General features: G+C 36.2%; 1 protein-coding gene across 19 annotated transcripts in view; it reads right to left on the bottom strand.

Annotated features, from left to right (window-relative positions):
- VPS13B (vacuolar protein sorting 13 homolog B) overlaps positions 1-18485 on the bottom strand; it is a 916166-nt gene that overhangs the window by 773724 nt on the left and 123957 nt on the right. For all 19 annotated transcript variants that reach the window (XR_008509424.2, XM_054519206.2, XM_054519208.2 and 16 more), the window contains 6 exons: positions 17606-17701; positions 17180-17302; positions 16587-16724; positions 15567-15654; positions 9132-9323; positions 1818-1987 (listed from right to left, as the gene is read on the bottom strand). Coding sequence is in view for 18 of the 19 variants with exons in the window: in XM_054519206.2 (XP_054375181.2) it covers positions 1818-1987; positions 9132-9323; positions 15567-15654; positions 16587-16724; positions 17180-17302; positions 17606-17701 (807 nt within the window). In the remaining variant the exon portion in view is untranslated. The remainder of the gene's footprint in view (positions 1-1817; positions 1988-9131; positions 9324-15566; positions 15655-16586; positions 16725-17179; positions 17303-17605; positions 17702-18485) is intronic.

Genomic DNA, 18485 nt, shown 5'->3' with positions numbered 1-18485 from the left:
ATGAGAATCTAATGCCATCGCTGATCTCACAGGAGGCAGAGCCCAGGTGGTAATGCTTACTCACCTGCCATTCACCTCCTTCTCTGCAGCCCAGTTCCTAACAGGCAACTGACCAGTACTGGTCCACATCCCAGGAGCTGGGGACCCCTGATCATTATATGAACATCAAAAGAAATATATGAAAAAAAAAAAAAACAAAACAGGCCAGGTGTGGTGGCTCACACCTGTAATCCCAGCACTTCGGAAGGCTGAGGCAGGTGGATCACCTGAGGTCAGGAGTTCAAGACCTGCCTGACCAATATGGTGAAATCCTGTCTCTACTAAAAATACAAAAATTAGTCGGGAGTGGTGGCATGCGCCCATAGTCCCAGCTACTCAGAAGCCTGACAGGAAAGTTGCATGAACCCAGGAGGCAGAGGTTGCAGTGAACTGAGATTTCACTACTGCATTCCAGCCTAGGCAACAGAGTGAGACTCTGTCTCAAAAAGCAAACAAACGAACAAATAAGGCCTTGTATGTATAAGTCAAACTCAGAAAGCAATACATTGTATATGGATCATAAACAAATATTAAGCATTCTCAACAATTACAGCAGACATCACTCAGTTCCTAATACATGCAAAATAGTTTACATGCATTATTTCAATGAAAATTTAAAATACTCCTAGGAGCTAAGTACTGTGGTGGGACTAGTCTGTACCAGCATCCTGATAATGTTACACAAATCCATGCCATGAAGGCAATACTCAACCACAGCAGACCTTGGTAGAATATCCTGTGATCCTCCAAAAACAAAGGATAGTATGTGGTCTTGTGAGGAGCTGCTAAAAGAGCATTTCTCATTCATCGTCCCATCTTGAGAGAGGCGGCCATGAAACATTTTCTCTTCAGCATTCCTCATTCAGCTGAGTTATGGGCTTTCCACATATGCACTAAGCTACACCACTGCTTAGCTGCAGTGTGAAACTGAATTGTTGCCAGCAGGGTGCCCCACGATGTACCAACAGAAGTCATTTGGCCCTTTGGTTACAGGTTGTCCTATGGAACAAGGGACAGGGGAGCTGGCACCATTAGTGACTTTGCTTCTGCTGTCTATGTAAGTAATAAGCTGTCTGAATCTAGGCAGGCTGACAGTTTTACTGGCTAAAACTTAAATAGGCAGCTTGAAAAAATACAATCGCTTTCTTTTTGAGAAGAGAAAATCAAGGCTTAGAGATATAAAGTAATTGTCTATGGAATTATAGCTGGTATATGGTCTGACTTCTAGGCCCATATTCTTCAACATTTCTTTATACACTCTCAAGATTAAGTTTATTTTATTAAAAATATAAATTTAAAATTACATTTTAAAAATTAACATAGTTAATTTTTAGTTCATAGTTACATTGCTTTTACTTCATCATGGATAACTATATAAGCAGATACTTTTATCTTTCTCTTTTTTTTTTTTTTTTTTTTTTTTTGAGACAGGGTCGCACTGTGACACCCAGGCTAAAGTGTAGTGGCGTGATCATAGTTCACTGCAGCCTCAAACTTCTGGGCTCAAGCAATCCTCCCACCTCAGCCTCCTGAAGAGCTGGGAATACAGGCATGTGCCACCATGCCTAATTTTTTTGAGAGACAAGGTATTGCTGTTGCCTAGGCTGGTCTCAAACTCTTGGCCTCAAGTGTGCATCCTGCCCCAGCCTCCTGAATTGCCAGGATTACACGCTCAAGCCACTGTGCCCGGCTGCAGATATTCTTTCAGTAAATGACAAAAAAAAAAAAAAAAAATCCATATATGAGGGGAAAAAAATATAGCAAATCACAAAATATACCTTTTCTCCCATAATGACAGGTAGTAAATGGTCCAGCAAGTTGAATTCAGCCATGGAAATTGTGCAGGTACATTTGAGGAGAGTAACACTTGTATGTCGAGTAGGAATATATTCCTCCAGAAAAGACACCTCTTCAGGATTCAGTATCGTTTCATTTTCATCCTTAATATCTAAAATTAAAACGATAAAAAATTAATAAAGAATATTTTTAATAATATTCTTAAACAACTGAAAAATGAATTAGTTATCCAAACTATAAGGTCAAATCCTGTTTTTCTTTTCAACAATGAAGCAGGTATAAAACAATAAGTTACCTTTAACAAACATAAGTTGCACTATTCTCGAATGTAAATGTATCTTTGTTATATAAAAATTTACCAGCTTTTTATTTTAATATATCTTTAAGAAATCCCCAATTTCTTTCTTTAAAAGAGTAACAGCTTTTGGTCATTAAAATACCATTGAGATAATGTAAAGGCAAGACACAGACTGAGAGAAAGTATTTGCTACAGATAGATGGGAATGGGGAAAATCCAGCTCCATGAGGGACTTGTACCTACAGCATATTAAAAACAAAAATTAAAAAAACTTCTAAAAATTGTTAAGAAATAGACAATCTCACACCTGTAATCCCAGCACTTTGGGAGGCTGAGGCAGGTAGATCATCTGAGGTCAGGAGTTCAAAACCAGCCTGGCCAACATGGTGAAACCCCATCCCTACTAAAAATACAAAAATTAGCCAGGGATGATTAGTACAGGCAGAAACCTGTAATCCCAGCTATTCAGGAGGCTGAGGCAGGAGAATTGCTTGAACCCGGGAGGTGGAGGTTGCAGTGAGCTGAGATCACACCATTGCACTCCAGCCTGGGCAACAGGAGAAAAACTCCGTCTCAAGAAAAAAAAAACAACTGACAATCAATCTTCATTCTGAGATTGTGTTTTTCTATCATTTCACATTAAAATATTATTTATCTTATAGACAATCAATAAAAAGACTTGAATAAGCAAAAGATGATCTATCCAGTGGTCAAAAATGATACCTAAAGCTGGTGCTCAGTGAGCCTAGGGTATTTTGGGTATAAATAAGTATAATAAGTAGGGGAAGGGATCCTACTAGTGTATAAAATAAGAAGTATGGGCCGGGCACGGTGGCTTATGCCTGTAACCCTAGTACTTTGGGAGGCCGAGGCAGGCGGATCACGAGGTCAGGAGATCGAGACCATCCTGGCTAACACAGTGAAACCCCATCTCTACTAAAAATACAAAAAACCAAAAAACAAAAAAAAACTAGCTGGGCATGGTGGCAGGCACCTGCAGTCCCAGCTACTCGGGAGGCTGAGGCAGGAGAATGGCATGAATCCAGGAGGCAGAGCTTGTAGTGAGCCAAGATCGCGCCACTGCACTCCAGCCTGGGCAACAGAGCGAGACTCCATCTCAAAAAAAAAAAAAAAAAAAAAAAGAAGTATGTGCCTGCATTGAGGCGTTCGACATCATTAGACATCAGGTAATTGTGAGTAAAGTCACAGTGTGATAGCACTACATACCCATTGGAATGGCTAAAATGAAAAAGACCAGAATACTAAGCATAGAGCAAGCATACAGAGCAAAGGTCAGCAAACTTCTTTAAAGTGAGCCACCATGCCCGGCCAATGGTTTACTCTTGAGGTCAGAATAGTAACCAGAAGAGGACACAATGGAGACGTCTGAAGTGCTGGTAAGTTTCTGTTTCTTAAACAGTTACATAGATGTGGCTAAGTTTGCAAAATTCAGCCAGGCACAGTGGCTTACGCCTGTAATCCCCGTACTTTGGGAGGCTAAGGTGGGTGGATCACCTGAGGTCAGAAGTTCAAGACAAGTCTGGCCAACATGGCGATTCCCCGTCTCCACTTAAAAAAAAAAAAAAAAAATTAGCCAGGCATGCGCACCTGTAATCCCAGCTCCTCAAGAGGCTGAAGCAGGAGAATCATTTGAACCCAGGAGGCAGAGGTTGCATGAGTCAAGACTGTGCCACTGCACTTCAGCCTGGGCAACAGAGAAATCCCTCATGGACTGTGTAGGATAAAATGTCAGAATCTTATCCAAATGTAGAAAGGAGTATGAAAAGTTGCTAAGGTGGCATAGGAAAGACATGCCATATCGTAAGTCATACAAGAAGGAGAAAAAAGCTGTTCGAGCAATTCTTTTTTTTTTCTTTTTATTATTATTATTATTATTATTATTATTATTATTATTATACTTTAGGCTCTATGGTACATGTGCGCAACGTGCAGGTAAGTTACATATGTATACATGTGCCATGCTGGTGCGCTGCACACACCAACTCATCATATAGCATTAGGTATATCTCCCAATGCTATCCCTCCCCCCTCTCCCCACCCCACAACAGTCCCCGAAGTGTGATGTTCTCCTTCCTGTGTCCATGTGTTCTCATTGTTCAATTCCCACCTATGAGTGAGAATATGTGGTGTTTGGTTTTTTGTTCTTGCGATAGTTTACTGAGAATGATGATTCTTAAGTTTATTCAAAGAAATAAAATGGCTTAATTTTGAATATTCCTTTTAATATTTTTTCATTTCTCTATACATTTATAACCAACAGTAAGAGAATGTTTAATGTTTTGACAACAATTTGTAAAGATTGTGCAACAATTTAATTCTTCACCCTGATAAAGATCACTTTGCATGGTCTTTTTATAGTCCCAAGCCATCATGGCAAGTGAGGACTGCATGTATATTAAAAATAAAGTCAGTTAGAAGGTTCTTTATATACATCACATTTTTGAGATGATAGACTGCTTCAAAACTTCAAATACAGATTATACACACACACACACACACACACACACACACACACACACACGGCATACGTCTACTGTAGCAGATTGCTAACCGCCCAGGAGTATTCATTTTCTCCTTCTTTCATTTAGCAACAAAACCCTCTGGATTCAAGTCAGGTATATGGACTCCTCCTAGAGATTACCTTGTAGTTAGGTGTGGGGACATGTCACTATTTTGGTCAATGGGATGAGAGTGCCATGTCCTTAAAATGGGACTACAGGCCGGGTGCGGTGGCTCACGTCTGTAATCCCCGCACTTTGGGAGGCCGAGGTGGGTGGATCACTTGAGGTCAGGAGTTCGAGACCAGCCTGGCCAACATGGTAAAACCCCATCTGTACTAAAAATGCAAAATTAGCCAGGCATGGTGGCAGATGCCTGTAATCCCAGCTACCCGGGAGGCTGAAGCAGGAGAATCTCTTGAACCCAGGAGACAGAGGTTGCAGTGAGCCAAGATCGTGCCACTGTACTCCAGCCTGGGCAACAAAGCGAGACTACATCTTAAATAAATAAATAAATAAATAAATAAATAAGACTACATACCTTCGTTTATGCTCTTGTTCCCCCTTCCTCCTGATTAAAATTACACACCATAATGGTGACCCAATTCTGACTATGTATATATGGCATATCTCTGGGGTTGGCAGAACAATAAAATAGAAGGAATCTGGGTCTAAGACAACCTCATAAAACAGTTTCCCTGGAATACTAACCAACTTGGACTTTTACATGAGAAAAATAAATAACACCAATAGATCTATATTAAAAGAGTCAAGGGCCAGCACAGTGGTTCATGCCTATAATCCCAGGACTTTGGGAGGCCAAGGCAGGATTGTTTGAGCCCAGGAGTTCAAGATAAGTCTGGGCAACATAGTAAGACTTCATCTCTACAAAAAAAAAGATTAGCTGGGCTTGGAGGTGCACACCTATGGTCCCGGCAACTCAGGAGGCTGAGGCAGGAGACTCACTTGATTTTAGGATATCAAGGCTACAGTGAGCCATGATCACACCACTGTATTTCAGCCTAGGCAACAAAGTGAGACCCCATCTCCAAACAAAAACAAAACGAAACAGCCAACCCAATATTCCATTAGAGATATATGTAAATGAAAGTTATAATGAGGTTATTTCTAACCTAAACAAATGTTCCCTCAAAACCAAAATGAGTAACTTCTCCCTCCAATATAAAGGTTTACCACAGCGTTACAGTAATTAAGTCAGCATGGTACTGACAGTGGGAAATATCATAGGTCTACTAACTGAAAACAAACTAGAGGACTCAGAAACAGACCCACACAAATATGCTCAATGGATTTTTGACAAAGGTAAAAAACCAGTTCAATAAAGAAAGGATGGTGCTAGTGCAATTGAAAATTCAAAGACACATAAATAAACCCCTATCTAAACCTCACTCCTTATGTAAAAAATTAATTCAAAATGATGACATACTTGAGTATAAAATGAAAAACATTAAAACTTTCAGATTAACCCAATTTTTAAAATGAGCAAAAGACATATGCAGTTCACTGAAGAAATAAAAATGGCAAAAGCACATAAAAAGATGTTCAGCATTATTAGCCAATAAGGAAACACAACTTTAAAACAACAGTGAGATGGCAGATTGCTAATTAAAACTACACATCTATCAGAATGGCTAAAATAAAAAGCAGTGACAAAACAAAATGCTGGGAAGATGTAAAGAAGCTGGATCACACAGTCATCATTGGATAGGAATGTAAAATAGTATGGCCACTCCTCAAAACAGCTTGGTAGTTTCTTTAAAAAAAATAATAAACATGCAACTACCATATGACCCAGCAATTTATCCTGAAGAAATGTTTACACAAAAACCAGTACACAACTGTTCAGAGCAGCATTATTTGTAATAGCCCAAAACTAGAGTAATCCCAAATATTCTTCCATAAGTGAGGGAATTAACAAACTATAGTATATGTATACAATGGAATACTACTCAGCAGGAAAAGAAACAAACTACTGATACATGCAACAACTTGAATAAGTCTCCAGAGAATTATGCTCAGCAAAATAAGTCAACCTCAAAAGCTTACATACTGTATGATTTCACTTATTTAACATTGTTGAAATGACAAAATTTTAGAAATGGAAGACAAAAGTTTCCAGGGGTTATCCCTAGCCCCTGGAAAAGAGGGAGGAGAAAGGAACATGGTAGGGAAGTGGGTGTGGTTATAAGAGAGCAACATGCCAGATCCTTGTGGTATTGGAACTGTTCATTTTCTTGACCATGGTGAACACACAAACCTACAAAGGTAATGAAATTGTATAGAACTTAATACACATGCACACAAATGAGTGCAAGTAAAACTAGGAAAATCTAAATTTTTTTAAATGAAAACATATGCCAACCATACTATTTACTATTAAAATAATAAGTTAATAACTTCCTATTCAAAACTTACCAATGATTTCCCATCACATTTAGAATAAAATCCAGACTACGTGGTCCCTAAAACCCAACACGGTGATTGATGTCTACCTCTATGACTTACAAACATTTATTGTGCTTCAGCTATTCTAGCCTGTTTGTATCCCCGTATACTGCCAAAACTGTTCCTACCCCAAGGCTCTTGCACTTGTCTACATAAAACCCTCTTTTCATAATTATATGCATGATTCACTCCCTTACATCATTCACAAGTTAGCTCACATATAAACTTCTCCAGAGAAAACTTTCCTAAAGTCCCTACTAAAACAGCTCTCCCCTCCTTCTGTTTCTAGCACTCTTCCTCATACTTTCTTTTATTTTTTTTCTCTAGTATTTATCAATGACTGAAATGATATTTTAACTTGTTTACTATTTGTCTACCCCGTGAGGATATAAGCTCCATGAGACCAAAGGCTTTATATGTCTTGTTTGCTATACTATCCTAGCACATAAAGAATGTCTGGCACAGGGTAGGCATTCAAGTAAGGTACAATAAATGAATGCATGGATGTGTCAAGCACTTACTGTACACTGGGTTAAGTGCTTTTACGTGCACTATCTCATTTAGTGCTCAGAACTATCATTGGAAGTAGGTCCTATCAGTGTATCATTTAAGGTAACAGTAAAGTTGCTGGGACAAAAGTAAAGTAATAGAAATTTCAACAAAAACAGCAGCTTTTTTTTTTTTTTTTTTTTTTGAGACAGGGTCTTGTGTTGGCCAGGCTGGAGCACAGTGGCACAATCACAGCTCACTGCAACTTCAACCATTCAGGCTCAAGCAATTCTCCCTGCTCAGCCCGGGGACCACAGGCATGTACCACCACACCCAACTAATTTTTTTTTTTTTTTTTTTTTTTTTTATCTTTTGTAGAGACTGGGTCTTGCCATGTTGCCCAAGCTGGTCTCAAACTCCTGGGCTCAAGCAATCCTCCTGCCTTGGCCTCCCTAACTACTGGGATTACAGATATGAGTGACCATGCTCAGTCCTTATTTCTCTTTCATGAAACAATCTGAGTCTAAAGGATCCAGGGCTGACATGGTGCCATCACAGTACTGAGGACCTAGGTGCTTTTTATCTTGCTACTCTGTCATCCTCAGCATGCAGCTTTAATCTCAGATCTAAAATGTCAGGTCCAGCCCATACCATTGTATTTATTTTCCAGCGAGAAGAAAAGAAGGAAGGCATGCTCTTTTCCTTTTAAAGTCATGGCCCAAAACATCACATAAAGTTCTGCTCCCATCCCAGTAGACAGAACCTAGTCATATGACTATCCCTTAAATGTATAGTCTTTATTTCTGTTACAGAAATTTCTATTACTATGAAAAAGGATGGATATTGAGGAGACAATTAGCCATCTCTGTCACAATAACTAAACTTATTATAGAGACCGAGAAATGAAACATCAAAGATGTTAATTAAATTTCCTAAGGATACTAAGAATTGAGGGTCAAATTTTAAACTATAGTCTGACTCCACAGGGTGAGCTCTTCATTATCTTATACTTCCTCATTACACTATTATGCTCTACTCTAGAGTTGCTTTACTGCTTTAAAAAGGAATTCGTATTTTATGAAACTATGACAACCATAGCTATCTACCATGTAGAAAAAATTAGTTGTACAGCAATTTTTTCTAAACCAGTAGTGCCTAAGTTTTCTTGAATGTTAAATTTGTGTGTTTAGAGCCCAACTTTGTATCTGGCTCCTTAGAATCCATTAATGTGAAAAAAAAAGTCATATTTACAAGTATCCACTAGAAAAAGTACCCAAAAGGTATAACAATAAAATACTGACAAATACTGGCAAATAAAGTACTTGTGCAATAATTTTCAAATCTTGATCTCTCCAACTTCTACACACAAGTTTATTCTTTAAATAAACAGCTACATATATCAAAGTCCTTGCAAACAGGCAAATTACACTAAAAACGTAAAGTTAGCAAGACAACACAAATTGGATTATATAATTATTCTCAAAACAAATGGCAAAAGATTCTAAATTAATCCAGAAACAAACCTGATTTTAGCCTGCTATATGGTTCATATTCGTGTTCCAAGGCACACACAATCATTTTCAAAATCCTATGCACCGCACTGCTATCCAAACGAAAATCGAGAGGACCTATAACAAGGCTTTTGGTGGACTTCTCCTGAACTGTTCCCAAATCTTCACTTTTCCCTGAAGAAAAGTCTTGTTGATTTGTGGAACCTAAAAGAAGTCAAATTTTATATTTTAAGCATCAATTGGATATACCAAGTATATATTTTAAAATCGCTCTTCTCTCATTTTTATAGCTTGTAGCTTAATGCCTTAAAACAAATTCCCAGTCAGCTGCATACAGAGAGCCCTGCTGATTTGTATTTCTCTATGCATATAATAAATTACTGATAAAAAGCAATTCATTAAAATTTATTCCTGTTATTTAATATTAAAATAAGCAATATAAAATCAAAATTGTCATTCTTAGAAAATTATTCTGCAAAACCTAATTGGCTTATATCTAGTAATTCTATACACAATATGCATTGACTGAGAGGGGGTACTTTGGAGGAAACTCCATTTTACTAATTTATCTTAGTAAATTATCTTAGTCTATTGAAAATTGGGTTATTTAAGTAACATGATCACAGGGTGCCTTGAGAGTTTTATAATGACCATGGAAATGAACAGTAGGTATTACCTGCTTTGAACTTTTTCTAGAATAGATTCATTATGGTGATGCTCCATGGTACAGAATCCTACTTCCTAGATTCCTCATCTCCTCATACACTGTTTTCTAAATAAGATATTGGCCCCACCTATAGGCATGTGTCATTATCTAATATGTACACCTCTTAAATGAGAGTTTTGTATACATAAATCCATTATTGTAAGTGATAAAAACGATTTTTAATTTATAATGCATTTTGTTTATTCAGACAAAAAGAAGAAAGATTTTTCCAGGATTTAGTAACTTTAGAAACTAGAAAGGCCTACTTACACAAAACTTTTATATCTATACCTTCTAATACTTTTATACAAAAACATATTTCCATTATTTCATGCAAAGGAGTACAGTTCAATCTTTAGTCTTCATCATATGAACAAAAATGAATTAGATTAAATGATAGATTGATTTTTATTTATTTATTTTTGGGACACAGTCTCAGTCACCCAGGCTCGAGTGCAGTGGCGTGATCTCGGCTCACTGAAAGCTCCACCTCCTGGGTTCATGCCATTCTCCTGCCTCGGCCTCCCAAGTAGCTGGGACTACAGGCGCCCACCACCACGCCCAGCTGATTTTTTTTTTTTTTTTTTTTTAGTAGAGATGGGGTTTCACCATGTTAACCAGGATGGTCTCGATCTGCTGACCTCATGATCCGCCCACCTCGGCCTCCCAAAGTGCTGAGATTACAGGCGTGAGCCACCACGCCTGGCCAAAAATTAATTCGATTTATTACTCACATATTTTTAACCAGATGACTTAGTGCAAAGATTAAAGCTGACTATATAATACAAGTAAAAATCTAAAAGCCCAATGTCACATCAAATAAAACATACAAAGTTAATCGTATACATATTTTGTAAGATGTATGATTAATACTGACTCACATTAGGAATTAGGTATAAATAACATACCATTCACATCAAAACCATTACTTTCATAGCTAAAACCATTACATTTCTAGAATTACATGTAAGACAGAATGAGGTAACTTAAAGATAGAACTTCGGTTACAAATCAAAATACTCAAAAAGCAATAAAAATGCCCTGCTATGGGTCCTTTATGGGATAACAGACTTCCTAAATGATGTCACTGTATAACAAGACTCTTCTTTTAGACATAAAATTGTCTCTAAAATAATAGAGGCCAATGCCGCCCATAATGAAAACTGAATATAATGCAGTTTAAATTTAGATACCATGGCTTGTCTGAAATGTAAAAACACAACTGGCTTTTAGCTATATATTTTCAGCTATTTACTTGTGCCCACCTTTCATGCATCTGGCCACTCCAGCTCCCTGAATGTTTGGCTGCTCTTATTAAGAGTCAAGACTCTTTCTCAATTCTTGCCCTTCAATTCAATAACTTAATTGTTTCAGATTTATCTCCTATTGTATCTCTAAAATTGGTTATCTCTAAAATCTTCCTGTTGTACATTACAATTTCAGCTATCTACTTTAGGGTCCATAACATTTGTAATAACCCCCTTAAACAGAAAAGACTAGAAAGGTAGTCATTACAACATTAACAAATATTTACACAATTATATTAATAATAAATAGTTCCATTTAGTTTTTAAAACATCATTTGCTTTCAAGCACCATAAAAAAAAGTAAAATAATTGTCAGAAGATGCTTATCTTGTGGAACACAAGGTTCAAACTTTTACTGGTGTCTATAAGAAGCTCATGGGCAAAATATGTTAATTTTTCCAGAGTTTCAGTTGTAAACAAAAATGACTACATAAAGTATACTCACAGAGAAGGAGAAGGAGGAGGAGGAGGAGGAGGAGGGGTGGAGGGGAGGAAGGGGAGAAGGACCGGGAGGAGGGGGAGGAAGGCAAGGAGGGGGAGGACAAGGAAGGGGAGGAGGAGAAGAGAAGGGGAGGAGGGGGAGGAAGCAGCAGCAGCAGCAAGAAGAAAGAAGGAGGAGGAGAAGAAGAAGAAGAGAAGCAGCAGCTTATCATCAATATCAAATAGTAGCACAGGAAACTTAATTTTTATTTATATGCCATAGTATAATGTGGACAAGATACTATTATATCATTTATTACAAGAAAAATAAATAATAGAAGCTTCCTTTATTACTGTATTTACTAGTTTCTTTTCTTTTCTTTTTTTTTTTTTTTTTTTTTTGACATGGAGCTTTGTTCTTATTGCCCAGGCTGGAGTGCAGTGGTATGATCTCAGCTCACTGCAACCTCCACCTTCCAGTTTCAAGTGATTCTCCTGCCTCAGCCTCCCAAGTAGCTGGGATTACAGGCGCCTGCCACCACCCCTGGCTAATTTTTGTATTTTTAGTAAAGAAAGGGTTTCACCATGTTGGCCAGACTGGTCTCAAACTCCTGACCTCATGGTCTGCCCACCTCAGCCTCCCAAAGTGCTGGGATTACAGGCATGAGACACCACGCTCGGCCTAGTTTCTTACATTAATTAGAATACTACGATGAACTTACTTAAAACATACAAAATCAAATCTGCCTTCAAACTATCAGGATTCACTACAAACTTTGTAAAAATATTGGCTCAATATGTGTTTAGATATTTACTTAGATAAAATTTAGGGCACTTTTTGATAACGTAGACCATAGAAACAAAAAAAAAGTTGTCACAAAAAAACAAGAGTTTTAGATAAGGTTTTTTTTTTTAAGTATTTACAAGTATCCTCTTATAGGAACTCATTACTTTTCCTAGCTCATTAATACTTAAAATTCTACAAATTTCTTGTTTCAGGTAAACCAAGAAAGAAAGAAATATCAACAGAGGGCCGGGCGCAGTGGCTCACACCTGTAATCCCAGCACTTTGGGAGGCTGAAGCGGGTGGATCACGAGGTCAGGAGATCGAGACCATCCTGGCTAACATGGTGAAACCCTGTCTCTATTAAAAATACAAAAAGTTAGCCGGGCGTGGTGGCGGGTGCCTGTAGTCCCATCTACTCGGGAGGCTGAGGCAGGAGAATGGCATGAACCCGGGAGGCAGAGCTTGCAGTGAGTCGAGATTGCAACACTGCACTCCCGCCTGGGCGACAGAGCAAGACTCAGTCTCAAACAAAAAAAAACAAAAAAAAAAAAAGAAAAGAAATATCAACAGAGTAGTTATAAATGTAGGCTCTAGAGCTGGATAGGTTGGGTTCAAATCCCACATACTGTGTATGATCTTGGTTCTTGTTACTTTACCTGTAATGGGTTTGCTGTTTCCTCATCTGTAAAATGGGGATAAACCAAAAGCAAGACAATGGTTCTCAATGAATCTCAAAACAGCAATCTCCTCCAGTAAAGGAGAAGAGTGTGGTAGAAAAGAAACACATAGGAGGCTTACTGGATGCTAACAATGTCCTATTTCTTGGTGTGCGTGGAGAATACACAGGTGTTCAGTTTTAAATTCTTTGCTGTTCTGTACATGTGTAATATTCAATATTTTGTTTTAAAAGTTAAGGACTATGATATCTGTAACACTGTATACTATTCATGGAAGTGAAAAATATGAAAAACCCAAAAGTTAACAAACTACTGGCTTCTCAGAAGTAATATATAAACAATCTAACAAACATAAATCATGTTTCTATCTTTTAAAAACTGCAGGAGAGGCATACATACAAATAAAGATGTTCTGTGCTAGGTTTCCTTTGCTTGAAAGATAACTACTACATACTCCACCTCCTCACAAGACATGGAATCCACAGCACGTGCATAAGACATTATACTGAACAAGAGGAAACCTACCAGCTTACAAGTGGCAATTACAACACTATAATAATTTGCAACGCTATTAGAACATAAGACTTCTGAGTTGCACTTTCATATATATAACTGGCTAAGGAATATTTACACTTCAATGTCCACAGATATCTCAAAACTCATCTTTTCCTCCAAAAATTTTCCTCTTATCTAGCTTTCTTAATAGTTATCACTATCCACCAAGTAACTCAAGACCAGAATCTAGTAAACTATTTAATTTTGTTTTTAAACAAACCAATGTCAGGCCCATGAAAATTATCAGCAGATAATTAAATCCCTGTGATTGCAGTAGAAACTATAGGACTACAGTGAAAGCAGGAAGACCAGTAAGAAAGCTTTAGAACCTGGCTGGGTGCGGTGGCTCACGCCTATAATCCCAGCACTTTTGGAAGCCAAGGTGGATGGATCACTTGAGATTAGGAGTTCAAGTCCAGCCTGGCCAACATGGCAAAACCCCGCCCCTACTAAAAATACAAAAATTAGCCAGGCATGGCAGTGCATGCCTGTAGTCCCAGCCACTTAGGAGGCTGAGGCATGAGAATCGCTTGAACCAGGGAGGCAGAAGTTGCAGTGAGCCGAGATCATGCCACTGCACTCTGAGCAACAGAGCAAAACTCTGTCTCAAAAAAATATATATATTAGAACCTAGAGATGATGGTACATATGAACTAGATGCTAGTCCATATGGTAACAGTGATACCACTGTTATCATCTGTGGACCAGATGGCTAGGAGCGAAGGAAAAAGTGTGTCATGATGACTCCCACGTTTCTGGCTTGAGCAACAAGAAGAGGATAGTACGATTTTCCAAGAAGAGAAGCCTAAAAATAGAGAAGCAGAGGTAGTAAGTGGTCATAGGAATATTTATTAATAACTCAATTTTGGACAAAATCAGTTTTGAGATATCTGAAAGACAGAGGTAAAAACATCAAGTATGCGTTGGATATTTAATTCTGAATCTTAGAGAAGTTTGGACTATAAAATGCAAATTTGGGTATCAACAACATATGGAAAGCACTTAAATCCATGGAAAAGAATGAAATTAACTTGGGAGAAAGTTTAGGGAAAGAAATTAAGGACTGACCAACGAAAACATCAACATTTAGAAACCATTCCAAAAGCAGAAGCCAGAAAATCACTGCTCTTTCCTTCTTTCTTCATCAAAAACAAATTTACTTCAAGATCAACTCTGCGAAGTTTCAACCTCTCAAGAAAAAGTTGTCATTTTTTTTTTTTTACCCACACTTCTTCTAGTTCTCTATACTACTCTTCTTAACATGCTATGCTATAATCATTTACTTAAATGCCTAGTTCAACACCACCTATTGGCTCCTTGGGAAATGCTTTGGTTTTCATTGCATTCATCTGTACCTAACATATCACCTAATACACTGAAATCATTTTTATAAAACATGAAAAATTCACCAAAAAAAACTGTGAACCTATTTTCACTAACTTTTCAACATAAAAAAGACTGAAATAGTAAGTACATTATATATTGATGTAGAAATAAAAAAAAATGTTGAAATTTTTTAAATGTCATTTATTTCCAAAAAATAGAAAAAATACAATAATAAGGTACATAATAAGATAATACAATCTATGCATCTAAAGTTTCTGGAAGATTTTCTATTTTTCTGATTGATACAACACATTCTTTTTAATTAAAAATTAGTATCACCTTCAAAGTGTATTTAGAATAGAAAAGGTTTACTCTTTTTAAAAATTTAATGTAATATAAAATTTATCAGAATCATAATATATGGTACATATGAGAACTAATTCTAATAGGTTATACAAAATGTCTTCAGTCAGCTGTATAAAGAACAGATTTGAAATGACAAGAATCTAAGACAATTCTAACATGATGTTAAAATTAAACCACTCCCTGAAGTACTAGAAGATAAATCTTATGTAGCAGAGTACAACCAGTCAAGGACCAATTGATTCTGAGGAAGGCTTTGTTTCAGTTGTTCAAGAAATGGCAAACATAAAGGAAAGAAGCCAATACCTTTGCCACTAGTGTTCTCCATTGTATACAGGTAATCCATATAAAAAGCCCCAAACCGTTGCATTCCAGCTATCTCAGTGTATGTCTCCTGCCAACGAAGCAATGCAAACAGAATAAACATTGTATAAAAGAAACTTTTGAGTTTACAGCTTGATAGGTTAGATATATATCTTTATATAGAATGTATAACAACACAAAGGATGACCAAAAGGACAGAGGTTATTCCAAGAATTTACTTCTAAGAAAGGTAATATTCCATCTATTATAGACCACACAAAAAAGATATCCATACTTTTATGAGACATTTTGACCACCTTATTAATCATGTCTAGTTAATAAATATCTACAATGGAGAAGACAGTACACTTCTGACCTTTATCACTATCACTAAACTGTCTAATAATGTATACTCTCAAATAGAAATAATCCTTAAATATTTCATATCATGAAACAATTCAAACACTAAAGATATACTGAAATATTCTAAATGTATGTTAATTATGCAAGTCAACATTAAATATTTTAACAATGAAAGTAAATCTTGATAAAAAAGAGTAAAATGTAAATTATCCTATTGCATTAATCTTCAGGTAATTATCTGAATTTTTAACTGATTTCATAAATGTATTAATATTCCATAAACATATTAATATATTCTTACATTTAAAAAACACTAAGAAGTATACATAGTAAAAAGGTAAATTCCTCATTTCTTTACATCAATCCCACACATTAAAAGTAACAAAAATTAACAGAGGTAATTCAACATGTTTCCTCCACAATTATTTTTGAAGCAGGGCATAAATAAGCAAAATATGTTTACATATTCAATAAAAGATCTCTGTGCACTCCTCAAATATTTCTACATGTATACACTGTATAAATGCATTCAAAATGTTTTAATAAACAATTAGCATTCAGAAGGTATTATTTGAAAAGAAAGCTAGAAATCACAAGTATTCATACAATGTGTCCACCCAAACACAGCCTAGAATTTGGTTCAAATATATATTCTCTAACCTTATGATGAGTTGAATCCAAGATAAATTCTGCGCGAGTACCATTATTTTCTGGGCTTCGGTAATCAAACAATGAATTTGTAAGGTATGTGAAACCTTTCGTACTCAAATTGTCACCACAAATGAAGAAACAGGCTTCCTGAAAACAAATGCAAAATTTATAAACAGGAAGAAAAATCATTAGCCTGTTAAACAAAATAAAACCTTGATTTTATGATGCCCATTTACTAGTCAAAAGAAATCACTAAAACAGAAAGATAAGGAATGCTGCTGCTCCACTTTCATTAACTATTTTGGCCAAGATCATTTTAACAAACCAAAAGGAAACTCCAAATAACTGTCATAAACAAAAAAGAAGAAAGATTCATGAATTAGAAAGTAGTTGGAACTACTGTCCAGGTGTTAGGTGCTACCAACTTTCTAAACTCCCCGAGATCTATAATTTCTGGCAGGGGAAACACAGGAACAAATAGTAAAGATCTTCTCTCAAGCCCGAGATATATATAGTCTAACAGATATTATACGGTTAAACACTTCAATAAGCACTTAATTATTCCTATATCCTATCCAAAAGCATGGAGGAAAGGGACTTACAGTTTCACTTCTATTCATATTCTCTTCAAAATCTTTAACACCCATAATTCCTTTAAGGCACATGGCTCTGCAACCAACAAACCCAATCTGGCAATCAAAGAAAGGTTCTCCCATCATAAGGGCCTATAAGAGGAATGGAAACATTAGAACTAAGAACTTGAATTTAATAAAAATGTTAGAGGCTTTCCTTGTAGAATCTCTAAATTAAACATCTTTAGAATTATGTCATTTTTAAATTTATTCTATACTATTTATTTATACTATCTAAGGGATAGTAAACTCTATTAAAATAAGAAACAAACATCTTACTTGTATTTTTAAATATACTACATCTGATAAAAACAGGTATTTATAAAATATTAAAATATTTATAAAATATTAAAGAACCAAATATTTAAAAATACAGGTTCAATATTGAAAGATTACCTCAACTGTAGTTCCTTCTTGTTCCCAACACAATACTTCTTTAGATTTTACTTTCTGTGGACTGTAATAACTACTCTCAGCTTGCATTTCTGTGAGCTAAGAAATATAAGAATATTAAGTAAATCAAAATCAGTATTAAAGAGCAATAAATTGTCATTATTATGATTAATTGATTAAAACGAGGCCAATTTTAAGATTCAGGAAATTTAATTATTAAGCAGGAAAGCAGGTGCAACAAAAACAGCTGTAACAGATTATCCATGGTATAAAGGTTGAATATGCTAGTCTCAACGTATATAGAGAATTTAAATACTTTTTAAACTCCTTCTTAATATTGTTTTAAAAAGTGAAAGCTGTGTGCAATAACAGTCCCATACTCATAAAATCATTTATGTATTCTGCCAAAAATTTACATATAGTATAACCTCAGTTCATTTTATATTCACTAAAACATTCAACAATGTGTAGTTTCAGCCATTTCCAAGACTTCTCACTATTTGAAATAAAAAGAAAGTGGTGATTAAATGCAAAAAGATAAAATAGGCTCTTTCTAGTTCCTATGAAGGAAACAGAATCAAGGGTATTTCTTTTCAAAATATGTTTCCTACTAAATCTCATAGACTCATTCAATCATGCAACAAATACTTATTGAAGGCCAGCTAGATAAGAAGTAGGGGCAAACCTCATTGTATTGCACTCTGCTTTATTTCACTTCACAAATATTGCACTTTTTACAAATTGAAAGTCTGTAGCAACCCCACATTAATTAAGTCTATCAGCACCATTTTCCCAATAGCACATGCTTACTTTGTGTCTCTGTGTCACATTTTGGTAATTCTCCCAATAGTTCAAAATTTTTCATTATTATTATCTGTTATGG

Source organism: Pongo abelii, chromosome 7 (assembly GCF_028885655.2).
Source record: "Pongo abelii isolate AG06213 chromosome 7, NHGRI_mPonAbe1-v2.0_pri, whole genome shotgun sequence".
Classification (NCBI taxonomy): domain Eukaryota; kingdom Metazoa; phylum Chordata; class Mammalia; order Primates; family Hominidae; genus Pongo; species Pongo abelii.
Note: the sequence above shows the minus strand (reverse complement) of the source record. Positions and strands in the feature narration are given on the sequence as shown.